The sequence below is a fragment of the Cnephaeus nilssonii genome, assembly GCF_951640355.1.
Source record: "Cnephaeus nilssonii genome assembly, chromosome: 14".
Classification (NCBI taxonomy): domain Eukaryota; kingdom Metazoa; phylum Chordata; class Mammalia; order Chiroptera; family Vespertilionidae; genus Cnephaeus; species Cnephaeus nilssonii.
In genome coordinates this window covers 21,990,309-22,017,742 of record NC_137085.1, presented here as the reverse complement: position 1 = coordinate 22,017,742, position 27,434 = coordinate 21,990,309, and the positions used below count along the sequence as shown (strand labels likewise).

Here is a 27,434-nt window from a genome sequence, read left to right as displayed (position 1 = left end):
ACATTTATCTGGTAACAGTGAACAAAGTGAATTGGGTAACAAAGAGATCATTAGAAAGCTGGTAAAACAATCCAGAGCAGAGGTGACAAAGAGCCTTAATTCAGATAGTTAAAGAGATTGGGGCATGTTTAACATAGGACATTAATAGCTGTTGTACTTCTTGCAAAAATGTACTTTGGGTCAGAAGACTGGAATGCTGCAGTAGCAGAGTTCTTGTTTAACTTTTCTCTGAAATTTAAACTGCCATTCTCAGTAGTTACGTCTGTTTTTCTTTTTCCATGCCTTCATTTCTTTACTACTGGTAAGTTATAAATTCTTTGTTTTTAAATGCAGTGATTCAGTATTATTGAAATATTAAATTTTAAACATCTTCGGGATTTGATTTATTTTAAGTTGTTGAGAGTTAGTGAAAGGTCTAATACTGTCCAACTTACCATCTATACTAATAAAAGGGTAATATGCTTTTTAGACCTGACATCCTTTCAGTGGCGGGGGCCAAGGCAGAGGTGGTTAGGGGCGATCAGGCCGGCAGGGGAGCAGTTAGGGGGCAATCAAGCCTGCAGGGGACCAGTTAGGGGGTGATCAGGCCAGCAAGCGGAAGCAGTTAGGGACGATGAGGCAGGCAGGCAGGCAGGCAGGCGAGCGGTTAGGAGCCAGCGGTCCTGGATTGCGAGAGGGATGTCCGACTGTTGGTTTTGGCCCAGTCCCATGGGATTGGGCCTAAACCGGCAGTCGGACATCCCCCAAGGGGTCCCGGATTGGAGAGGGTGCAGGCTGGGCTAAGGGACCACCCCCATGCATGAATTTCGTGCACCAGGCCTCTAGTATAATATAATTTGATGTAAGGGAGGTCAGGTTGGATCTTGTCCATTCTAGTAGGAGAAATGCTTTTTAATACTTGACATTATCCTGTGCATGGATTTGGGCAATTGCTATTTCACTTTTTAAGTAGAAAAGATCCAGAACAAAAATATATACTGCTTTAGTTTCATTGTAATAAGCTTATTTTTGCCTTTGCTTCTATTTAAATTTAACTGCAAGAAATGTAAACTATAAAAACTCTTTCTTGAATCTCATTTTGGCATTGTTTCTTATTTCAACTGTGTATTCTTTGTGTAAGCCTTGCTCAGTCTGCATGATATTAGTGTTTTCAGCTTGCTTTGTGTTGATGACTTCTTATACGTGAGTGTTTATTATTGACAACTCTTTGTAATAATTCATGTAAAATTAAATAGTGCTATTCATGCAACATAATTTTTAAAACTTTCCAAAGGTTCCTTTTATAATTTGTAATTTTAGTTTATGAAACATTTACAACATCGAATATATGTTTTTCTTTTTGTTCCTGTTTATATAGAAGTGGTACACCATCCCCCAAACGGACATCTGTAGGCTCCAGGCCACCTGCAGTAAGAGGCAGCAGAGATCGTTTTACTGGGGAATCATACACAGTGCTGGGTAGGATAAATACAGTTCTTCATTATCTCATAGTAAAGGCCTCACAGTCATACTGGTGGACTGTCTACTCACCTAGAGCTGGAGTGATTGCCTCTGTTGAATGAATCTTTGCCGAAGTTTCTCCCTCTTGAAGCCTTATTACTTTGGCAGGTTTTCAAATTGTCTTATTTTGATGTTTAAAACTTACTTCATTAGCCGAAACCGGTTTAGCTCAGTGGATAGAGCGTCGGCCTGTGGACTCAAGGGTCCCAGGTTCGATTCCGGTCAAGGGCATGTACCTTGGTTGTGGGCACATCCCCAGTAGTGGGTATACAGGAGGCAGCTGATCGGTGTTTCTCTCTCATCGATGTTTCTAACTTCTCTCTCCCTTCCTCTCTGTAAAAAATCAATAAAATAAAATAAAAAATTAAAAATTAAAAAAAAATTAAAACGTCATTTTACATAGTGCTCCACATATATGTATAACTCTTGAGGGGATAGTAAGAAGGGAAAGTTCTGAAGCTTTTTATATTCAGAAAAATTAGTTAATAAGAAATATATAAGTAAAATGTTAACATCCTGAATCAGATTTTTGTGCCATTTTATGGGACAAGAGATAGGTACAAATCTCTGTGACTCACAAGGAAGAGGTAAGAATCAAATTTGCCTTCTTGTCTTTTGCAGGAGACACTGCTATTGAAAGCGGACAACATTATTGGGAGGTCAAGGCCCAGAAGGATTGTAAATCCTATAGTGTGGGAGTAGCATACAAGACTTTGGGGAAATTTGACCAATTAGGAAAAACAAACACTAGTTGGTGTATCCATGTCAACAACTGGCTACAAAACACATTTGCAGCAAAGCATAATAACAAAGTAAAAGCCTTGGATGTTACTGTTCCTGAGAGAATAGGTGTATTCTGTGATTTTGATGGGGGTAAGTTTACTGATTTTCTCACAATTCATTTCACCATAGTTGCTTATATTTCAGTGCTTTTCTCTGGTAATCATCTATAGAGAATTTCCATTAACATTGTGGTAAGGGTATTTTGACCTATCAGGATTTATTTGATCATAAGCATAATTTCAGCTCCAGATTTGTCTGGAAAGGTGTGTGATGTCTGCCTGCAGCCCTACAAAAGCACTCGTCTATAATATACTAATTTAGTCTGAAAGAAAAATTTGCTAATTTTAGTCTTAAAGCTAAAATTTCTTTTGTCCATTTTAATTTCTTCTGACCTTGTTTTATTACCTGTAAAGAGTTGTGGAGTCAGATTTTTCTAGTTGGGGTAGACCTTAGTAATTACCCAATACATCTACCAAACAGTGTAAAATCCTTTTTACATTATCTCTGCAAGCAATTGCCACTCGTGTGCTTGATGAACTTTCTTATGTGAAGTTTATTGTCTTAGAAGGCAGCCTCTTTCATTGTTAGATAGCACTTGGTTAGAGGGTTTTACTTAAATTGACTCGCTTTGTCTTCTAATAACTTCGGAGACTGTTGCTCTTAAATTTTGACATCTTAAGAAATACAGAATTATGTTCCCTAATTCACATTTACAAGATAATCCTTATTTGCTTAAAAACTATTAATACTGCTGCTTTTGCCCTGTTTTTCCCAGATTATACATTCTCTGACCATTAGCCATTCCTCTTATGTAATTTTTTCAAACGTAATTGCCTGTGGTTGTATATTATATCAATACATTTCTTTTAAAGATTGATTCTCAAAGTAGTACACACAACTTCTGGCCATCAGAGGGTAGTGATTTGGCAGCATAGTTTTCTAGCACTATGTCATTTTTGTTTATTTAAAAGTTTTTTTCCACCCTAGCTGGTTTTGCTCAGTGGATAGAGCATCAGCCTGCGGACTGAAGGATCCTAGTTCGATTCGGTTGTGGGCTCAATCCCCAGTGTGGGGTAGCATGCAGGAGGCAGCCAATCGATTATTCTCACTCATCATTGATGTTTCTCTCTCTTTCCCTCTCCCTTCCTCTCTGAAATCAATAAAAATATATTTAAAAATTAAAATAAATACATATTTCCCCCCCAATTACAGTTTACATTGAACATTATTTTGTATCAGTTTCAGGTATACAGCATAGTGACCAGAGAGTCACATACCCTACAAAGTGTTCCCCCAATATTCCCAGTACCCAACTGGCACCATAAACAGTTATTATAATATTAGAGGCCTGGTGCATGAAAATCATGCACTCGGGGGAGGGGGGTCCCTCAACCTGGCCTGTGCCCTCTTGCAGTCTGGGAGCCCTCAGAGGATGTCCAACTGACGGCTTAGGCCTGCTCCCCTAAGCCATCAGTCAGACATCCTTAGCGCTGCTGCGGAGGTGGGAGAGGCTCCTGCCACTGGTGCTGCACTCGCCAGCTGTGAGCCTGGCTTCTGGCTGAGCGGCGCTCCCCCTGTGGGAGCTCACTGACCACCAGGGAGCAGCTCCTGCGTTGAGCATCTGTCCCCTGGTGGTCAGTGCGCATCATAGCAACTGGTCGTACCACCATTCAGTCAATTTACATATTAGGGTTTTATTATATAGGATTGCCTGGAAATTGCTTTGTGTGTGTGTGTGTGTGTGTGTGTGTGTGTGTGTGTGTGTGTGTATACACACATATATATATATATGTATATATATATACATATATATATAGAAAGCCCTTAATAAGTGTTTGCTGAGTGATTAGTAGGGCCTAACCAGTGAGGAATCAGGAATGGATTTGGTGCCCTGGCCAAATGTCTCAGTTGGTTAGAGTGCTGCCCTGAACACCAAAAAGGGTTTCGGGTTCAAATCCCAGTCAGGTCACATACCTAAGGTTGTGATTTGATCCCCAGTAGGGCATGTATGGGAGGCAACCTATTGATGTTTCCCTCCCTCCCCCTTCTTCACTCTAAAAATCACTTTAAAAAAACATTCTTGGGTGAAGATTAAAAAATAATAATAAAAGAAAAAGAATGGATTTGATGGTGTGAAGGTAGAATTCATAGAACTTGAAAACTAAATGTGGATTGGAGGGATAGACTGAGAAGAGTTGATGACTGAGGTTCCAGCCAGTGTGAACAAGAGGATGATAGTGTTATCAATAGGAAACAGAGAGTCCTGGAGAAATATGAGATGCCAGCAGGACAAACTATGGCATGTCTGGCAGTATTTAGAGATTCAGTGCTAGAACTCAGAAGAAAAGCAGAGCCGAAGCTAATTATTAGAGACAGCATCACAGAGTGGCTCCTGAAGATTGCACAGAACAACTAGGCATTACTGCTTTGCTGTTTATCAACTTTGTGACCATATCAGGCTGCTTAATATTTTGAGGTAAAACACCTAGTGTTTTCTTGTTTGTTTTGTTATTGATTTCAGAGAGGAAGTGAGAGGGAGAGAGAGAGAAACATCATTTATGAGATCAAATCATTAATCAGCTGCCTCCTGCATGACCCATACTGGGGATTGAGTCAGTAACCGGGGCATGTGCACTGACTAGGAATCGAACTGTGACCTCCTGGTTCATAGGTCGATGCTCAACCACAGAGCCATGCCTGCCGGGCAGCACCCAGTGTTTTAATAGTAGGATAAATGTTAGTTTAATTTCTTCTCTTGTGGCAGTGGATTATTAAGGGAGAAAGGAGAGCCTGGACCAGCATCTACATTTAGAATAGGGAGGAAATTAGATATCCTCAGGGTTAGGGTACAAACCAAGAGCATAGTCATGGATAAGAATTTGAAGAAGTGATATCAGTTGTAAGGAGGCCATCAGGTTGGACAGTTAGGTGGTCAAAAACACCATTATTTTAATTGCATGATCATATTGAAAGATAGACTGTGAGAGGATTTTAAAAATTAAAGCTGAAGCCATGATAACTACACTATGATTTCAGAGACTGAGGTATGACTATGGCTTCAAGTAGTTAGAAGACAAAGTTTAATAGAGTAAATTTTAAATGGTGATAGGATTTGGGTAGAGACTAGTTATAGTAAAAATGAGGAAGAAATCACCTTGGTTTTTACTGGGGAACCATTTGTTAAATAATGATAAGGAAATAGTTTATAGTTTGAATAAGTAGAATACTGCCAGATTAAGGAAGCACTCTGGAGATCTTGAAAACTAGGGAAACAAAACTGGATTTTGGCTTTTTCTTAAGCATGTTTTCTACTGATTTTCAATAAGAAATTATTAAGTCCAGCCATTATAGTTTGTAGCAAAAACAATGTCAAAATATGCATTTAGTTGCCACTTTGATGCATTATTTATGTTAGCCTTAATTAGATGTTATAATATTTTGTATAATCAGGTTTTTTTCTTTTCCTTTTAGGTCAACTTTCTTTCTATGATGCAAACTCAAAACAGTTGTTGTATTCCTTTAAGACAAAATTTACTCAGCCAGTACTACCTGGTTTCATGGTGAGTATCTAATTGATATTTTATTTGGTTGGCAACTTTAAGAACAACATATTGGGAAGTAGAATATCTTATTTTTTTCTTCATATTCCCCTCCTTTTCACTAATCCACCTCTTAAATCTGATTGTCTGTGTATTTTTGTTATATTTTGTTAAAGTAAATGATAATATATAAAAGGACATAAATCCTAAGCATGCAGTTTGATGACTCCTCATAGGATTGCACTCATTTTTGTAAACAACATCTAGATCAAGAAATGGCACATTGCCAGAATCTCATAAGCCCCTTTTGCCCATTTCCAGCCCCTACCGCCCTTCTCCAAAGAGGTTACTATCTTGAATTTTAATACCATAAACTAATTTTGCCTCCTTTCCAATTTTATGTAAGTAGAATCATACAATATCTTTTGGCTCAACATCATGCTTGTGAAGTTCATCCATGTTATTATATGTGGTGGTAGTTCATGCATTCTCATATAGTTTTCTATTATATGACTATGCTATATAATTTATCCACTCTAATTTAGTTGGATACTTGGGTAGTTTTTCCCTTTGGGGACATTTATAAATAGATCTGTTATGAATATTCTAGTTCATGTTTTTAGTACTGCATATGTTTTTTATTGGGTACATAACTAGGATTGGGGTTGTTAGATCATATGGTATGTGATCAACTATAGTAGAGTGTTTCAAAGTCAATAGTTATACTGATTTACCACCAGCAGTATTTGAGAGTTTGAATTCCTCCATATCTTGAATAACACTTGGTATTGTCCTTTTTAATATTAGTCCTGATAGTCTTATAGTCCTTTTATATTTAAGTCTTTCTAGTTCTTCCGTATTACATTGTGATTTTCATTTGCACTTCCTTGGTGACTAGTGCTTTTGAACACCTTTTTATGTGTTTATTGACTATTAGAATATACTCATTTGTGAAATGGTTGTTCAAGTTTTTTGCCTGTGTTTACATTGGGTTTTCTTCCTATTTTTTATTGATTGATTGGAGTTCTTTATACAGTCTGAGTCCTTTGTCAAACATATGTATTATAGATATCTTCTCCACTCTGGCTTCCCTTTTCCCTCTCTTATTGGTGTCTTTTTAACTTTTTAATATAATTTTTAAATTGATTTCAAAAAGGAAGGGAGATATAGAAGCATCAAGGATGAGAGAGAATCATTGATTGGCTGCCTCCCGCATTCCCCCCACTGGGGATAGAGCTTGCAACCCTGGAATGTGCCCTGACCAGGCATCAAACTGTGACCTCCTGGTTCACGTGTCAATGCTCAACAACTGAGCCACACAAGTTAGGCTTAATTTTCTTCTTTAAAGTCAGGTTTATTGGGGTACAATTTACAGTAGTGTACAGCTCTATGGGATTTGACAAATGCATACAGTTGTATAACCACTACCATAATCGACATAGAACATTTCATCACCCAAGAAAATTCCTTCATCTCCTTTGTAGTAGACATCTCCTATCACACCCAGCCCTGGCAATCACTAACCAGTTTTTAGTCCCTATAATTTTGCTTTTTCCAAAATATCATAGAAAGGAATTATATGGTTCGTAGACTTTTCCCCCCATTGTTGGCACTATTACAGATGCCATCTATTTCCCCCACCTTTGCCCACCTCCACCCAGCTTCCACACTTCCCTCCCAGCCATCACCACACTATTGTCTGTGTCCATGGGCTATGCATATATGTTCTTTGGCTAATCTCTTCTCCTTCTTTTATCCAGTCCCCCTTCCCCTTGCCCTCTGAGATCTGTCAGTCTGTACTATGGATCCACGCCTCTGTTTCTATTTTGTTCGTCTGTTTACTTTGTTCATTAAATTCCACATATAAGTAAAATCATATGGTATTTGGCTTTCTCTGACTTACTTCACTTAGCGTAATAATCTCCAGGTCCACCCATAGACATTTGAAATTCATCTGCGTTATTGTGTTTGTCAGTAGCCCCATTTAAAAAAAAACACACGTTTTTATTGACTTTAGAGAAAGAGGAAAGGAAAGGAATAGAGAGATAGAAACATTGATCAACTACCTCCTGCATGCCCCCTACTGGGGATCAAGCCCACAAACTGGGCATGTGCCATGACCGGGAATCTAACCAATGACCTCTTGGTTCATGTGTTGACGCTCAACCACTGAGTCACGCCTGCTGGGCTATAGCCCCTTCTTTTTTATTGCTAAGTAGTATTCCAAATATGTATGTACCACAGCTTTTTCATCCATTCACCGGTTAAAGGTTAAAGGACATGTGGACATTCCAGTTTTTGGCAATCTAATAATAGGGTAATATGCAAATTGGTCGCGACACCGTCACAGTAATGACTTATCAGCAGGTTGCGTGTGCAGCAGGTGTGGGTGGGTGGGGACTTGCAGCATCAGGGATGGGGACGGGGACTTGCAGTGTTGGGGACGTGATGGTGACTGCCACTTGCCCAGGGCCGGCTTGGAGCTCAGGCAAGCTGCCGATGGCTGCTGCCACTTGCCCAGGGCCGGCCCGAGGCTCAGGCCAGCCGCCGATGGCCGCTGCCACTGCGAGGGCCCGAGGCTCAGGCAAGCCACAGTGGCTGCGAAGGCCAAAGCTCAGGCAGCCTCACGGCTGGCAGTGGCAGCAGCAGAGGCATATGGGGGTGTCGCCTTCCCCTGATCACCAGATCACCTTCTGCAGAAAGAGGCCAGAGGCAGCAGCAGCAAAGGGGTGATGGGGGCAGTGCCTTTCCCTGATCAGCCGGTCACCTCCAGCAGAGGGAGGCCAGACTGCGGCTTAGGATATCCCCTGAGGGCTCCCGGACTGTGAGAAGGGGCAGGCCAGGCTGAGGGACTCCCCCCCCCCTCCAGTGCACGAATTTTGTGCACCGGGCCTCTAGTTCTGAATAAAGGCACTGTAAATATTCACTGCTCTCTGTTCTCAAGCAAAGCAGTTTTATTTTTCATAAACTCATTCATATTTCTGGTAATAAATAGAATATGACAAGTGTATCTGGATATTCCTATTTGGATTTTTATTTTTCTCCGAAGTCTTTACAAAATTATAAAAGAGTTATTATTGTTACATTAGGGAAGAAACTAATGGATTTTACTGTTAACGGGGGGTAGGGGGAGTGTTAGATTCCTATAGTATCAGGGCACACCTCATCAAAATCTAAAGTTGTTACTGGAATAAGGAAGTTGGCTCTTTGTGCACTTCTCTTAGTTGTGAAAGTTAGCATCAGTAATGATAGCCAATTTCTTTTGCCTAGATTAATCCAGTTTAACCTCTACATTTCTGCAGCCCTCAGGTCCCTGTCTTGTGTGCAACTCCAGAGGGTTCTGCTACCACAAAGACTCCCTCTGGCCTCTGTGATTCTAAAAGACTCTAGAGTTAGCCTTTCCACTTCCCCTCAGTTCAAATATGAAAGTTATCAGTTTACAACTTATTGATATTCACATATGTGGCATTTTGCCTTTCAGATGGAAATTTAAGGCTCACTTAAATTCTAATTTTAAATCTGACTGAAGCTTTGTTTTTGTCTTTTCTTAGGTTTGGTGTGGTGGACTTTCTTTGAGTACTGGGATGCAGGTTCCAAGTGCTGTGAGAACACTTCAGAAAAGTGAAAATGGAATGACTGGTTCAGCTAGCAGCCTAAACATTGTTACTCAGTAATGCCTACTCAGAATGCTTCACCCCTCCTTTGGATTGGGTGGTCTAATCATAGAAACTTATGAGTGGTGGAAATGAGGTTTGCTACGTTCTGCTTTAAGGCCTGGAATCTGTTAGCATTAAGCATCTAGTACCACATAATCACAGGAACCTACTGTGCAATGTCATAGAAGCAAGCAGAGATTGAGCAAGAAACTGATATTTTGAAGAGCAAATGGAGAAAAAGGCAGTATTTAAATAGTTACTTAAATAGAAACTCATCTTTGTGTTTCTTGGATTACTTTGGCTCTTCTAATATATTTAGTTACATATGGTAGCCCTAGGACCTGAAGAAAAAGCATTTAAATCTTGCCTTCTTTTGTCTTTATTTTTCTCTTATTACTGCATATCATTTAGTTCTTACACTGAAGCTTTTAAAAATTTACAGTCCTCCGAGGTTTCCAAAAAATTAAAATTGGTTGGGGATTCTAGACAGGTTTTCTTACAATGGTTTGTTTTTCCCCATTTATAAATAAGTTGAGTTTTGCCAAATTATCCTCTTGTTTTATTGACTAAATTATATATAATTTTCTGTTTTCTAAATGTCGTGGTATTTTTCTTGTGGTTATAACTCAAAATAAAGAGTGGGTAGAAAGAGTTTCTAGACATAATAGCTTAAAATCACCCAAATTTCAGTTTTTTACCTGCTGCACTAACAATGGCAAAGGATATTCTTTATATGTTGCCCTATTTAATTAGACTGCTTTGCATTCCATCGTTTTGGATGATGGGTACGATTTTTAAAAGCTTTATATTTTCTGATTTTGCTGTCTAGTTTAACACTATCTTTAGTAGTTATCTTTGGTAAAATTACCACTTGAATTGGTAATAACTGATAATACTTATACTGATTTTTAACATTTTTACTAGGAAGAAAGTTATTAAAGTTATATGGAAGGTGGAAAACCTACACTACTCAAATTTTACCTAAGAAAGATAGGCTCTAAAGGGAGGTGCCTAAAACTATTCTTTATTGGTCATTTATATATGCTTTTGATAAGATATGGAATGGTTTAAACAAGTATTTGGGGGGAAAAACCTATCTGTGACTTATTTGGCATATAAGTTTTTCAGTCATTACTTAGAAAAAATCAAAATAGAATAATTTTCCCCAAAGTTAGGAAAAATGTGTTAACTAGTAAAACCCACGGTTATTGAGAACATATCTGTTTTTCAAAAGTTGATTAAAATGTATAACACAAGTCCTTTGAGCCAAAGTGAAAGTTGCAATTACAGTAGTATTTAAGAATTTCTTGAGTGTTTTAAAGAGATCTGAATTGGTATGTTCCTTAATTTTTAGAACATTTTAATATTCTCATTTTAAGTATGTTGTACTATGACAACCTTCTTCCAAGAAGTGACGACATTGCTTACATCACAGTTGCTATCAACAGAAAATCCTGCGGAATAGGAATAGCTCATTCTTCCTTGAATTTTACTGCTTACTGATAGGATGTTTTGTTCATTTTGAAACAAATCTAAATGAGGAATTTTATTTGACCTGGGTATTATTTTTCCAGAGGACATTCATACCTGCACCATTGTCTGATGGTATATTTAAAAGTATAAAGACTGAGGGAATTTTGAGAATGAAATATATTAATAGATATTCTTTTGATTCTTCAAACAAATATAATTTTGGTTTTTGTTTCTCCTCAAGATTTCGATAGAAATTTTTAGATGTTCTCTTTCCTACAGCAGGTTATCCAGGACCTAAGGAAACAGGAAGTTATAATTATCTTTTATAGAGTCAAACCTGAAAGCAGTAATTTAGTGGTGGAGCTGCTTTTTATGAACTGTTATACATGTATATTTTAGCAAAAATTACACAGAAAAAGCCAGAAATTCTTGTATAAAATTGTTTACTATTATGTCTTATATAAATGTGTCTTCTCTTTAATTCAGTGCCTTCTTCCTCTAAGGATGCTCTTTTTTACTCCATGTCCCATATCCCATTCAGTGTCAACTGATATTGAAGCCAGATGCCATTATGTTATACTGGTGAGGGCTTCTATTGCAGGGGCATGGGGAAAGGAGGTACTAATCAGGGGCTGCTGGAGTGCATATGATTCTTTCCTGTACTCATGCTATCATTTAAAACCCTTCATAGAAAATTCTCTAATTCTCATTTGGAAAATGCACTTGAAGTAATACTATTATTACTTCAAAATAAGAATCTGAGGTTTATTTACCTCTTACTGTGCTTCTTAAAGGTCTCTAAAAGGAAAGCAAAATGTGTGGGGTTTTGGTTTAGTTGTTTATAAGTTTATTTGTGTTAAACTGGAGAATATTTGCCACCTTCATTTTCACACTGGAGTAAAATGAATTATAGTGCCTAATTAGTCTCAAATTAATGTAACTATTTCAACTTGACCATATATACACATAAATGTCATTGACATTTAAATTAAAAAGATTGAGCTCTTTTGCTCAATTTAATACATGTGTTAAGTTAGTATATCCTTTCAAACATTCTTTATTGGTTTATTTACTCTTTGTTTTGACAGGTCAAACATGATTGTTTTCTGTAAAAGAAATGCATGAGAGGTTGACAGTAATAGATGTATCACAGGTCTACAACAATTGTGTTTTATAAAAACATGCTTTTAGTATTGTATTTCTCTTTTAGCAGTTGAATCCCAAACCAGTTTTAGTAAATTGGATAAAGAAATGAAGGAATTGCCTTAAGCACTTTAGAAAAAGAATTTTTTTACAATTCATTTTGATTCTTTGGGCTGACCATGTAACATACATCTTTAATTTTTGGTAAATATGTATATACCAAACATTTAATAACTGCACATAGAAATTTAATATACAGTGATTCTTTGAATGTTCCCAGTGTAGGTAAACAAATGGAAAATATTAGAGGCATGCCTGTCTGTACATGGGTTTAATTGATGGCATGTGTACCATTATGACAAACCGAGAACTGCTGCTGTACAGCTAAACTTGGCCTACTTTGTTCTATAAACAGTTTTTCCCATGTTATCATCTAAAGCAGTGATGGGCAACCTTTTGAGCTTGGTGTGTCAAACTTCGCCAAAAAACTGAGCATAACTCGGGTAGTGTGTCACTTTGAGGAAAAAACATTATTTCGCAAATGTTTCATCCTCAGGAGCAGCGAATGTTTCATCCTCGGCATGCGGCCGCCTCAGCGGCTGCGTGTCATCAGAAATGGCTACGCGTGTCAGTGCTGACACGCGTGTCATAGGTTCGCCATCACTGAATTCTAAAGAAACATATTGGCTTAGTTTTATTGACTCGTTTATGAAATTAAAACATGAACAATATCATGTATAATTTGAATTTTTGTGACTGATCCTTGCTGGTATGAATAATAAAAGCAAATAATTTGTCATGAAATCTTTTAATTAGGCTACGATACTCTATTTCATGACTTACCTAAAATGATTTTTTTTCAATATACTTTTTCCATAAAGTTACTGTTATATTGTTTGTTTATTTCGGAAACATAGGTTAACAAATGGAAAAGGATATTATGAAAAGTGATTACTTTAAAAAGAGTATTAATTTCAGAAGAGGGAAGTGTAGACTTCTTACTATAAAATATGTGGTTCCAGGTTGAAAAATCTAAGAGCTGTATTTTTAAATCATAATAATTCTTTTTCAGAAAGCTTATATTTGTTAGATCAGTATTCATTCTTTGGCTAAGTAATACCACAATTATTTTAAGTCTGTGATGTGGCAGTCATATTTTGTATTCAGATTTCCAAAATTAATGAAGTTTGATTTACTGTGCATATAGTTTTGCTGCTTTTGGGTAGTGTGATGACAAAGTTTGCATATTAAAAATCAGAAATTTTAAAAGGTAAATGTGTTAGTTTGTTTAAAAATTCAAATTCTGATAAGCATATTACACATAATATGTTCATTTTTATGTAGTCACATAAAATAGATCTGTAAAAGTTTCTCCCTTGATTTTATCTTTACACTGGATATATTCTTTTAGGGAAGTGAATGGTCAGCATAAGTTTACTCAACATCCAAGTAACCATAAAGTTATTTGTTACTTTTAAACAAAATGTACATTTCATAATGCCAGTGCTAGAGCATTATGAGATCATGAATGTTTCTTTAATCATCACAGAAAGCATACCTCATGTTCAGTGTAGTTTTAGTTTTGTTTGTATCTTACAGTATTCACATTATGCCAATATTTGTGATCCTGATATGTCACCTATGATAGCTTTGTTACTTGGAATATTTGATTAATGCAAATACTTTGGTTTTTTTGACTAATTTGGAGTTAAACAGATTACATTTAGTATATTTTGCTGAAAAGATAGTGTTGGGCATGCCATATAAAGGTTAGTATTGGCTTATAAATACCAGAGATTGCCATAGTACTTTCTCCTCAGACTACTCAATTAAATTAAAACAGTATTTGCTATTTCTGGGTCAATATAAGGTAAAGTTATTACCTTATATTTGATTTATAACCATTTGCGCTATGTCAGTTTAAACTGATATATTTTCTTAATGGCACCCATTCAGTAAAAGCTGGTCCTTTGGAATAGACATTCAGAAGATTTCACAGTATGTAGGGCAGAAGGTAGGTGAATGTGTTCGCTTTGGCTTGAAGCTTCTTAAGTTTAGACCAACTTTTTTTTTAAGTCAAAATGTAAGTAATTGGTAAAAGGCATTTCTATTCATATTGGAACTTTTTGGAGAGCCTAAGGGCTATGAGAATAATGCGTTTTGTTTTGTTTTGTTTTAACTTTTCCAATATTTCTTAGGTACCAAAGCACCGAGTCTAGTTTACCTTTTAAGGGAGACTCTTTAAAATAAAATTTATACCTAATTCACACTATAAGATATATAGTAGCTAAAGTTTTAAAGTAATTTATATTGAAAACCACTAGTCTTTAAAATTTCTCGATATAAAAATATTTGGCTTCATTTTTTAAAAAGTATTTAAAATTAATCACCTTAACTCTACCATACTCTAGATCTATATCTTCTATATAAATCATTTCTCATCTTTGGGCATCCATTGCCTCACATAAAATAATTGTAACTTACTCAGCCTACCTCACAGGGCTGTTGTGAGGAACAAAATGAAATGGAGTATATGAAATTGCTTCAACTACAGTAAAATGCTACATAAATGTAAGGGATTATTTTCAGTTAATAATGGGTTTAAATGTTTGGATAGTTCTAGATGCCATTTACTTTGATAAAGTGTGCTTGAAGTGGTATCACTAGGACTTTAAACATGATTTTAAAAAACAAAACCCTGACTACAATGCCCTTTAATATTCTTAGTTTGCATGATGTGGCCTTTTTGTATTTTCTCATTAGGCCTGTTACTCTGTATCAACTTTCTAGAACTGTAAAAATGTCTCCCACAGCAGTAGTGTCACTATAGAATAGTAGTATAAGTAAATGATCTAAGCTATGTTTCCATCTAGTCATTTACACTTTCAGTTTATGACTCTTCAGTGCCACATATGCAAAGACTGAATTTGGCCTAAATAATTCTTTCCAAGCAACCAATGATTAAAGTTTGTTGTTATTGGATAAATGATTTAAGGTGTATGTGCCCATTTAACATTAGACTTTTGTTGCACTGTCATTAAAAAAACACACGCATGAAGCATTTCAAAACCTTAACCTGGATATCATTTTGTGTCTCTCTTAAGGAAAACTGTTCTGCTTTAAATTGGATTTATTAAATGGTTTACATGTTATCTTTATTTACAGATTATTTGGTATGTTATCATCTGGACATGGTTTTGCTATGCAGTTCTGATAATAAGAATCCTAATTCCTCAGGTTAAAATTTTAAGTTGTGGATGAAAAACATGAACTACTTATAATACACTCAGTGCTGCAAACTAGTGTTTTAATACACATATTGCCTCATTTTCCTTGGAAACAAGACAAAGCCTTTTAAATGGTTTTTAACTTTAAAATAGTGTATTCAAAGTGGAGTAATTTGTATGTTGAAATGATTGTGTGCTCTGTGTAGAATGACCAAGTTAAATTCTTACAAAAGCACCTGGAATATATCATCTAAAAATTAAACTTCTTTTTCTGCTTTCTTTGGCTTCAGTGTGTGCATTTTATCAGTTCTCATTAAAAATATACAATATGCTTTTGAGGATGATAAGATAAAAAAGTCATAGTTCCTTTGCCCCAAAAGGGGCACTACTTTCAACAGAATTTCATGCAATGATGGAAAGTTCTATGTAGCTGCTGTTTTAGGACAGTGCAGCTATTGATGGAAGGTGAAACATGCTTGAAGTTACGGACTTTGGAGCTTGTCACATCTCATTGCATTTTGGTAGATGGTAGCTAAGAGTAAGAACTAGAACCTAAAACTTCTTAAAATGTGTATTCTAACATGAAAACAATTTAGGAGAAAAAAGAGAACCCGTGGCTAGATGAAGCTGGAGCTCCTGTAACTAAGATCATTTTCACCAAGAGAAGAATGAAGGGAAACTAGATAGTCTTGAGTCATAGGGAGAGGAGTGTGATAAAGATATTGAGAAACCAGTAGCCTCTTATTAAAGATGAAGGGTGAATTGCTGTAACATTACTGGAGAACTATTTAGCAATAGCAAGAGCTTAAATACACTTACCTTTGACAATGTAATTCCATTTCTAGATATTTTTCATATATATACTCACTATGATGGCAAATACAAGCAAGCTAATTGTTAGCTGAAAAAAGAATGGGCTACTTGTATTCCGAAGGCTCCCCTTTCTAACTTGCTGCAGTTGCTATGTATTTGTTTAGGTATATTCTGCCTGTCATCCATAAATGTTAGAAATATGTAGACCATTATGGGAAGTGCCACCCCTAGCTGGATCTCTGTGGGGTAAGAGCTCAGGAAATTATGTGCCCTCTACTTTTCTGTTCCCTTCTAAGCCCTATTACATATTTACACCACATGGTACTAGTAGTATGTTTATGCTCCTTTTGCAGAATGGATGATTAGATTGTGGAATTTTCAAGAAACCTTACACAGCTGTTACAGAATATGCTGCTAATGGAAGAGTATTCATGATATGGAATGGAAAAAGCAAATCTAACAGTGTATATATTATGATACCGTGAGCACACTCATGCACTTAGACTTGGGCAAGAGGGGTCCCTGCCCTGATCCTCACTCTGGTGGTTCCTCCACAGAATGAAAAAGTGAAGGAGCCAAGGGATTGCACCCACTTGGAGTCTGCATTCCTCTGCTGAACCAACCCAAAGCTTCCTTCCAGAACACATGCAGGCCTCTCTCCCAGGTCCATCCTGGACAGAATGCTCTACAGGTGTATACACCTCCATACTTAAGGGGCAGAAATTTGTGAGGAGTGTGGCTTAGTAATGCAGACTGGGGAGTCCACATACATGCATACCAGGGCCTTTCTGGCAAAGGTGAAGTTAGAAGTAAATGGAGACAGACCCAGGAGCTTGGGGGAAGAACAGGCTAATCTAGTTAATTCTTACCTGTTGAGACACTTAAAATATGTCAGGGTTGGCCTCCATTTGTACTCTTGCTTTAGTCCCTAGTGTTGGGTAGTCTAGGATGTGTGTGCCCTGCAACTGAGGGATTTTTAAAAGATGGCTGGTTGCCTACAATAAAGGCTGTTTTTACCTATCCTTGTACCCCATCCTTCAACTGGATTGGCTAACCAGATTAAAGCATACTGACTATCAGGCTAACTGCAGACTCCCCCCTAGTATCCTGGAGAAGTAAGCTGTATGTTTACCTCTAGTGAATTGTTTATTCCCAAATCTGCAAATTTATTCTCCAAATGCAATAGCAGTTATTGCTGTAATTATGTTAAATATTGCATAAACCAATGAAATATGAGTATGAAAAATTACTTATGAGGAAAGTTGGGGGAACTTTAGAGATGAAGATCTAAGAAAAGTTGCTGTCAAGTCAGTTTTCAATATAATTGTAAATGATAGGGAGGACTGCAAAAAATAAAAATCTAAGAAATATCAGTGATGAGAGAGAGTCATTGGTCGGCTTCCCCCCCCCATGCCCCCCCCCCCGTGTCAATGCTCAACCACTGAGCCACACTGGCTGGGCTATTTTCATATTAATTTTTATTATACAATTTTCAAACATAGAAAATGAATAACTTTATGGTCATCACCTAGATTTATCAGTTATTAAAGTTTGCTATCCTTTAAAGTATCTAAAAATGGCATGGATAAGTATTGCAATATGCATCAATGATTATTTTCTCTTTTAAGCAAAGCCACACTTTGTTAACATTCTTAGTAAAATTAACAGCAATTCTAATATCATGTTAAAATTTCAGTTGTCTCAAAATTATTTGGTGGTGGTTTTTTTTTTATGGTGGCTTTCTACAAATTAGGATCCAGACAAGGTCCACAAATTGCATTTGGTTATATGTCTCTTAAATCTCTGATTTTGTAGTAGTTCCTTCCCCCCTTGTTAAATGCTGGTCACTTCTCTATACCTGACATTAAATCTAGAGTTTTATTAAATGCAGATTCAATTTTTAGACAAGAATCCTTTACAGGTGATGTTGTGTATTTTCTATTGCATCACATTAGGACCTACATTTTGTCTGGTTGTCCCAGATTTAATGGTAAGATCAGTGGGTTCAGGTGGTGGCAGCCTAATTCATCTATTAAAAAGTTCTTAATCAACATTTCACCTTAATTTTAGCATCTATTAATGAGCGTTGTCCTTTGTGTTATTTCATTGGAGTAACAAACTGGTGTTTGTTCAATCATTATTTATTAGATGTGGTTTTCATTAGCATTTTGGTTACACTGAAATGCAATTCATACAAGAAAGGCAGGGTAAATACTTATTTTTTCCTTTATCAAGTTTCAGGATAATGAGTTGGTGCCCTGGAAACTTTCAATCATGACTAATGAGTTTCAGTTTCGAGAAATCATTATGAAGCAAAAACTTTTATATATTTGATGTGTTTCAGTCAATAGCAGTTACTCATTTGGATGCTCGAAATTTCCCATTTTAGGTCCCTAAAGTTAACACCTGTGTCCGATTGTCCCATTAATGTGTGATAACTTCCTTCTTCTGGATGTTACATTTTTTATTAACCTACCAACCAGAAGCTCTAAGAATATAGAAAAACTAGTTCTAAGTAATAAATCTCCAGAATAAGCTTGTACGTACACAAATTTTCTGGAAGGAAAAACAAACTGCTATAGGTCATAACCCTGGGAAATAAGAAAAAGATTTTTCATTTTATACTCTTAAAAAAATCAGTTTAGAAAACAAATATTTGAGGGGAATATTTTCAGTTTTTACTATAAGCTGATAATTTTTGTAGAAATTACAAAATTACAGCTATTTAATACCTTATAGTTTCCAAAATTCATGTCAAAATTGATTGACACCTGGTCTTTTGGATTACACTGTTAGAAGGTAAAGAGCCAGTTCCGGAACTGTGTGCGTGTCCACTCCCAGACCGAACCCGGCCCAACAGTCCGCGGGAGCGCGGGTGCCGTGCGTGCCCTTCAACCTCCTGAGCAACGTAAACGGAGCTGCTGTTCCCCACGCCACCCATCTCACCTGACGGTACCAATCCGAATTCAGGGAGTTATCCTGAATAAGTGTTCGATATTTACCTGAAATTCACATTTAACTGGCATCCTGTATTTTTTATCTGGCAAACAGCTTGGCAGGTGCCTCTCCAATTCTTGGTCCACTTCCTAAAACCTCAGGTCGCCTCGGTGCACTGCCGTGGTTATCGCGACGAGAGAGAAAGGGGCTTTAGCCAGGACGTCGCCGGGGCTCAGCCATCCTCGCGGAGGCGGGGGTGAGGCCGGGCGGGGAAGGTGGGAAGGTCTCCGGCACCTACCAGCCCAGCGGCTGCCGCTCCGCACTTGACGGCCTCTTTTGCAGCGGTTGCCGTGAGTGCCGTAAAGCAGAGTTGCCGCCGCCGCCGTCGGTGAGGTAAGGGATGGGAGGCTCTACAGAGTCGCCGGGGATGGGCAGGTGTTTCAGGCAGATGTCGCCTGGGGCTCGGGTGTCCTCGCAGGGCGTCCCCCAGCACCGTGGGCACCTCCTCTCCCCCGGCGGTCGGGGCGGGCCCCAGGGTGAGCGCGCTCCGGGAGGGGGCTCCTCGGGGTCAGTCCCCGGGCACCCCGCGGTGGACGTCCACTCGGGCGGTCCTTCCCACGCTCCTGGGCGTGTCAGCGAGTAAAATCCTCGGAGTGGGACGGATTCCGTTTTGGGGGGCGATCCAGACCCTTTTAGGACCCGGGTTGGGGAGTGGCGTTGGAGCAGGTCGTGAAAGCCTTGTAGGGATTTGCGGGGGACCTGGGGGCGGACTCGGGGAGCCCGGCCGGCGGTGGGGCCCGTGTGTGCACCGGCGCGGAGGCCCGGGCGGAACCGCCGGGTGGGCAGCCCTGCATTTTAGGGGAGTGGCCGAGGCCGGGGTCTCAGCTGGAAGGACCGCGAGGCCCTGTGCGGTGGGAGTTCTTCCGTGGGCTGCGGAGCTCCTGCGGCTGTACCGAGGGGGCGTCATTGAACCAACTGTCCCTTTTCTCTTCTGATGCTTTCCCCCGGGTTCAACTTCCAGTTTATTTGGAGGGTTTTTACTGCAGCACCCTCCTTATGTGCTTAATAACGGGGTGGATACTGCTAGCCATGATAAATGAAGTTTCCCGTGGCTCGGACATCCCCCTTTTGTTTGCGGTATCAGTCGGGGGCTGAGGGAAAGACCCGGATGTGTAGAGGTGACTGTGGGAGCTTTGCTTGGGGGTCTGGAGAACTGGGTTTACAGGTCATCACCATCACCAGTTTCTCAAGTAACATGAGGCAAGTCATTTCTCGTTGAGCATCCGTTTTCTCAGATGTAAGAAGAGAACCTAGATGACATCAGGTTCTTTCTACTTTTTACAACCTTTTTCATGTCTTGACACATAGTAAAATTGCTAAGAAAGGGTGTGTTTGTTTTTGTTTGGAGGTGACCAGTGGGGCTGTAGCTCCCGCAGGCCCCAACACTGAGAGGATCCGACAGCTCTGACACCTGTAATCCATTCAAGGGTCAGCTGGGAAACCGACCTGTCCATTCCTTCTTCATTGCCAAATCTCAGTTCATGCACTAGTTACAGGCTGCTTCCACATCATCTAAGAATAGTTCTGCGCTGTAAGATACCATATTTATATTAACCTCATATTTGCACTAGAACTTGTAGAACTTGTAGATACTTAAACTCATAACCATTCTTCCTTTGAAAATTCTTACATTCACCTCTAAACTCTGAGAAGACAGGAACTGTATGGTATTTATCGTTTTATCTGCAGTGCTTAACATTTCTTTGGCATCTTTGCCTATTACTGTAGAGAGTAAATATTTATTCCCTGCAAGGTAAAACTAGGAGTTTACAGCTAGAAGGGGTCACTTCTGATTGGGAAGAGCATGGAAAATGTCACAAAAGAAGGGTCATTTGAAAGGAGCTCAGAAAAGAGGTGTAGAACCGGTTTTATGGAAATGGATGGGAGCATTTCAGACAAGAGGGAATAAAAAGCAAGAAGGCAGGAAAGTGTGGGATGTATTCCAGGAATACTTGGGCAAAACCATGGAGAGTGTGAAGAGGGAAAAAGCCTAGAAAATTTGCCTGTGTTCAGTCAGGTTGTGAGTACCCTTGGATGCCATTGTATGGAATTCAAACTTTATTTGTAGGTCCAGTGAAAAAGTTTTGAGTACATTATTTTTTTAAGTATCACATTATTCATTTTAAAGTAGTAACTCCATTCCTAATGTAGAGATAGTGCTAGCAAAACGGAATGTTTTGACAGGTTAATATTCCTTTTTTTGCAATTGAATTGCCTTGGCATTTATAGAAAATGAATAATGAAGTATAGTTAATTGGATATCATCTTGATAATAAAAATGCAGTTAAGTGATGATGTGTTTTGGAGGCTTATTTCATGTAAGAATTAATTTAGATTAGAGATGTGTCCAAAGAGAGAACAAGATATTAATTTGAACTTTATGTTTGTGTAGTGGTTTATATGGGCCTTTTATGCTTTCTTTCCCAGTTATTAATTCAGGTGTAGAAGAGGCTGAGCTTTGGCACAATCTGAATGCCACTTTCGATTTCATTAGGAATTGGTATACATTGATGCATGATTTAATACACGTACAAGAAGCTGAGCTGAAATCTTGAAAATGAAGGATATTATCTTGTGAGCTGCCTTTATCAGAGTTTATTGTTTTATTTTAGCAGATTTTCTCTGACAACAAAATTTAATACCATCATCAATGTTATTTTATATTGCTAGTTTTCCAAGTTTTAGTAGATAAAAAATGATCATGATATATTCAGTTATCTTTGCTTAATATACAGGGGGGGAGGGCAAAAGTGAGTTTACAGTTGTTCATGTAGAAAATTATACAGTAATTAAAACTAATTATATATATAAAAGGCTAATATGCAAAGTGTCCCCTCGGGAGTTTGACTGGGAGTTCAATCGCTCACTATGACATGCGATGACCACCAGGGGACAGCACAGAATGAAGGAAGGCCCCGGCTGGCAGCGGGAAGGTCCCTGTCGTCCCTGATCACTGGCCAGGCCTAGGGACCTACCCATGCATGAATTTCATAACAGGGCCTCTAGTACAAGAATAAACTCTGAGTTTTGTGTACTCACAGTGGTAAACCTACTTTTGCCCCACATGTGAATTATCTGTAGATCTAGTGGATTATTCATGTCACTTTTGATATAATTTCTCTTTAGTGGTTTATTGGCCTAATATAATTTTTTAGAGTATTTGCTTTATATAGGCTTCAGCTTTGGAAGCTCATTTGGCTTGTTTTAATATCCCAAACCAATACTTCTGATTTAAGATGGCAAAGTACTGGTAAAGTCATTTGTGCCCTCTTCTATCTGAAATTACTTTGAAAAAGCAAGGTAAATAAAGATAAAGATCACAGCTTGAATGAAACTAGGAGTCCTGTCACCCTAAATCAAAATATTTGAGAAATGGTTGTCAGATGTAAAGCAGGAAGAAATTAAAAGAGGATGTTGGTAGAAAGAGGTCTCAGATAGAGCTGGCAGAACGAGGAGAGAGATCTGTTTGCAGTGGGGTCAGGATGCATAGGAAGGCAGTGGGAGCTTCCTTGTATTGTTTGGCACCATGAACCAGCAAGAAAGGAAGAGCAAACGAGAAAGCAAACAGATACACTGTCTTTGAAGGTAGTGCTCTCTTGGTGAGGCAAGAAGTTATGGCTAAACACCTTTTCAGTAGTTATTCTCACACATGTACTCTCCATCTCTCTCACACATAAACATGCACAAAACACTGTCATAAAGAGCTTTCTTGTGTTCCAGAGAGACTGTCCTCTGGATCGGAACACAGCTTGTTTATTCCTTCCACAGTCTTGCAAATAACTGATCAGGAAGGAGCTCACATCACTCAAAGATAAATAATAATTAAAGAAATGGGCAAAGTGTCTATACAAAAATATTGTAAGAAGAAAGGAGGAAAGAAACAGAAAGGTAAGTGACAATGGCCCCTTAAAAAACTGTATTGGCCTAACAAATTTAATGAAACAACAACTTTTTAAAAATAAGACACAAAATTAATTGGCCCAAGAGCTAGGAAGAAATAGTAAGAAAACAGTATATGGTAATTATAATATGGTAGAGCTCAAGAAAGGAAATGAAAGCCTGGCCAGTGTGGTTCAGTGGTTGAGCATTGACCCATGCACCAGGATTCTCAGGGCACATGCCAGGGTTGCTGGCTCCATCCCTAGTAGGAGGCATGCAGCAGGCAGCCGATCGATGTTGATATTTCTCTTTCATCGATATTTCTGTCTTTCCCTTTTCTTTCCTCTCTCTCTAAAAATCAATAAAAACATATAAAAAAGAAATGGAAATAGCAAAAAGGAAAGAAAAAGAAAATCAGAAATAAAAGGCCACATTGGAAACAAAAAGAATTAACTCAGTAAAGGACATGATGACAGGCTTTTGAAAGCTGAACAAAGTGAAATGGGAATGAAAGGAGATGAAACAAGTGCTTGCTTGTAGTTCTGGAAACAGAGAATTAAACATTGGAACAGAAAAATATTCAAAAATAACTTAAGAAAACTGCACAAACAAGAAATCTTGATTCTACAGACTATAGGGCACACAGTGAGGAAAAACTAATAGAACAGTCATTAACATCATTACATATTAGTTTTTTAAAAATGGAATTTCAAAGATAAGGAATGCATTTTTTGCTCATCCTATTAAAATGATTAACTTACATATACGGGAGTGCTGGGGAAGGATCAGATGTTAAAAACGGGAATATTTAACATACCAGGAGAATGGTATAAAGCTTATAAGTCATCAGGGGAAAGACAGTGTAACTTCAAAACAAACTGTCAATAGACAATTGTTTTTGAACAATGCAAGAACTCAGGGTAAATAATACCCATAAGTTCTTTTTGATGAACTGTGAGAAGATGAATATCAGCCATCCAGTAAATGAACAGAGATCATACAGCAAAAGGAATGGCAGGGAACATAGTAACTAATAATAAGGCCAAAATAACGGTGATTATAATTATCTATACTAATAGACAAATATGTAAATTGACCATCCCTCTGCGATACCCACACCCAATCAGGAATGAGTATGCAAATTAACCCAACAAAGATGGTCTGTGGCCAGCGCGCGCATGCCGACGCCAAGCAGCTGGGGTCCCGGAGATGCCACTTGAGTGTCTGGTCCTGTCAGCCCATCCTGGGGGCGGCTGGAGTTCCAAGTCCTTTTGGTTTCTGCAGCCCCTGGACCAGAAGCAGAAACCAAGAGTGTGGGGAGCACCAGGAATGCTGGGAATCTTAGTTCTGGTGGCAGACGCATTGCGGGATCTCCTAGACACTAGAGCAAAGTGAGCCTGGAGCAAGTTACTGTTGTGGGTGGGGGATGGAGGGAAAGCAAAGGTGAGAGACATAAGTAAAGTCAGAGTGTCGAGGAAAAATTAAAGGGAAGATATCCTGCAACTTCTAGGAAGTCTCCACCAATGGAGCAAAGAAAAAAAAAAGGACCTCTATTATTCTGTGAGCACCAAACCAAACTGGGTTGGGGTCTCAGACAATTTGCTCATATGATTGCAATGACAGACAGAAACTCCAGGATTGAGAGGGCTCTCCTGTGGGCTCCCAGATTGGAGAGGGTGCAGGTCAGGCTGAGGGACCCAACCCCTGTGCACGAATTTCGTGCACCAGGCCCCTAGTAGAATATAATAGAACTGTAACAAGGTAAAAATAACTAATAAAAGTCAGGATTGAAAGAGAAGGTAGAAGGTAGTATAAATTTGCTGTTTTCTCTTATTTTTAGCTAGAGAACAAAAACCATAAAGTTTATATATCAAGTAATAGAGGTGTTAGTATATTTAAAGGAATAAAGATAAAGCCTTGAAGAACTAAATATATTTAACCAAAATCAAACAGTGGAGAAGAGGTAAGAAGTAGAAGGATATTAAATTTCTTATCCTAAAGAAATAATCAGATGGGTCTAAAGATGAAAGAAAAATTTTTCTCATAGCCTTTACACTTGCAAAAAATGAAAACATACATGGGATATTTGTAAAAACTGATTACATCCTACCTAGATCACAAAAAGCAACAAAGAACTATTCCACAGATGACGTTCCTTGACCAAAACTTCCTTGATTTCTTCTACCTATGGAAGTGGTTCTTAGCATGGTCAGCAGCAGCAGTAGCATCTAGAACTTGTCAGAAATGTAAATTCAGAGGTCCCACACCAGATCTACTGAATCAGAAACTCTGGGGGAGAAGCCCCTAATCTCTGTTGGTCAGTTTTTATACATATCTTGTTTATGGTTTTTGTTATTTGCAGTTGTAAAGAATATCATGATAAACACTTTTGTTCTTTCATGTTTTATCTCAGAACTGATTATTTCTTCAGGATAGGAAATTACCAAGTCAAAGACTGTTCAATAGAGCTTTAGATAATTTTTTCTTCAGTTGGTTATTAGAAGTGAAAAATTAAAAACAGATTTTTATCTCCTCTTTAGAAATATCTTTTTGTTCATGAAAAACAAGATTATCTTCTCATCCAAAAAGATGAAACCACTTTCAAAAGACAACCAAGTGAGCATCGAAGACTGATGAATAGAATCAATAAGAACGTGATTTTGGCGCTTTTAACTTTGACAAGTTCTGCATTTCTGTTGTTTCAGTTGTACTACTACAAGCACTATTTATCAGCAAAGGTAATTTTTTTCTCTTTTCTCATCATTAGGCTTCATTCTAGCTGTATGTTTTCCTAAATACTTCCCTTGTGCAGTACATAAATTAATCACAGTTTTTCAAATGTTTGCAGAAATATTTCTTACTGCAATTTTCATCTTTGTGGGTGTAGCAAGCAACTCAAAATTGCAGTTAAATGTTATTCTAACAACACACTAAACGTCAAAGGTGCCAGGCTGCAGTGATGTTTAATCTATTGGAGTTTTCTGATGTAGTTATATAAGAATTCTTATTCTTCTAAACAGATTGCCTCTCATGGAAAACAATTCAATGGTAAATAAGTTTGGTAGAACATCTCTGTTGAAAATAGATTGTAGGAGCAGGACCCGAAACACAGAGCAGTTAGAGGGTGATTCTAGTAATTTACATGAAGTGCTGATGGCTTGGACTAGGGTATTAGTGGTGGAGAAGTGGAAAGAAGAGCTATCAGAACTTGTTGGTGGGCTAGGTGTAGGGTATGAAAGGCAGAAAATATCAGTGAACTATAGTATTTTTGGTCTACGTAATTGAAAGGGAGAAGTTGTTTACTGAGATGGGAAAGACTAGGAGAAACTGAGGAATAGTAACGATTGGGAGGGTGTTTTTTTTTTTTTTTTCTTGCACATGTAAAGCTTGAGATGCCTATTTGACATCCAAATGAAGACGGTGACTAGACAATGGGTATATAAGTTTGGATTTCAAAGGACTGGTATGGTTGGGAATATTAATTGCGAGATGGTAGTTGAAGCCATAGGAGTAGACGGGTTACCCAGGAAGTGAACGTAGAGTGAATGAGAGAGCAGAGTCCCATGGTCTGAGCTTTGGGAGCCTCCATCATGTCAGGAAGGTGGTAAGAACAGGAAATGAGGCTCAGAAGGAGTAGCCAGAGAGAAATAGCAGGGGGACCAGACGTATGGGGATCCTGAGGGCCACCTTAATGCAATGTTCAAGAGAGGCAGAGTGAACAGCAATTCTTGATAGATCAAATAAGACAAGTCCAGAGTGAATTTAAGCTCAAGTGAATTGGTGGAAGGAGAGCAATTAGAGGCAATGAAAACACACAGCCATTCGGAGTTTTGTTATGAAGAGGGACAGAAAATTGTTGGTTGGGAAAAGAGAAGTCAAGAGGGTTTTTAAAAAATTGTTTTAAGAAAGGGGGGATAATACCCTGTTTTTATACTGATGGGAATTACAGAGCTACCTCTTTGTTGTTGTTGTTTTCTCAAATATCCCTTGCTATTAAAATGTTATTGTCTAAATTGCTGAGCTTGTGAGGAGAGACCAGTTCTGACCCTACTTTAATTACTCAGTATATCCCTCCTTCCTTTCTTCCCTCCTTCCCTCAATTTAACAAACTTTTATTGAGCATTTACTAATTACCAGGCACCATGATAGACATGGCAATGCAAAGATGAATTGGATTTCCTCCCTGCCCTTGAGTTAGTTTGTGGTTTAAGGTGAGATGAATCTCCTTTTTAGGAACTTGGAGCACATTTCATTTTTAGGGTGAGACTATTCTAATTGTTCTTCAATATCCTCCCTTTTATACCTTGTAGAGAAAGAACACATTCAAGGCATAAGAAACCTCTTGGGCCCTAACCAGTTTGGCTCAGTGGATAGAGCGTCGGCCTGTGGACTGAAGGGTCCTGGGTTCGATTCCAGTCAAGGGC

The 27,434-nt window shown here is 38.3% G+C and overlaps 2 protein-coding genes across 14 annotated transcripts in view; both read left to right on the top strand.

Moving 5' to 3' along the window:
• The window catches only part of FSD1L (fibronectin type III and SPRY domain containing 1 like), a 56,398-nt gene extending 39,014 nt beyond the window's left edge, over positions 1-17,384 (top strand). For all 4 annotated transcript variants that reach the window (XM_079789967.1, XM_079789970.1, XM_079789968.1 and 1 more), the window contains 4 exons: positions 1,358-1,458; positions 2,122-2,373; positions 5,755-5,843; positions 9,374-17,384. In XM_079789967.1, the coding sequence (XP_079646093.1) occupies positions 1,358-1,458; positions 2,122-2,373; positions 5,755-5,843; positions 9,374-9,496 (565 nt within the window). In that variant the 3' untranslated portion in view covers positions 9,497-17,384. The remainder of the gene's footprint in view (positions 1-1,357; positions 1,459-2,121; positions 2,374-5,754; positions 5,844-9,373) is intronic.
• A 1,980-nt stretch (positions 17,385-19,364) lies between these two features.
• FKTN (fukutin) overlaps positions 19,365-27,434 on the top strand; it is a 40,788-nt gene continuing 32,718 nt past the window's right edge. For 4 of the 10 annotated variants that reach the window (XR_013814481.1, XR_013814482.1, XM_079789965.1 and 1 more), the window contains exons 1-3: positions 19,480-20,662; positions 22,900-23,019; positions 25,551-25,748. Coding sequence is in view for 8 of the 10 variants with exons in the window: in XM_079789965.1 (XP_079646091.1) it covers positions 25,644-25,748 (105 nt within the window). In the remaining 2 variants the exon portion in view is untranslated. The other 6 variants (XM_079789962.1, XM_079789960.1, XM_079789963.1 and 3 more) reach the window with 6 other exon arrangements.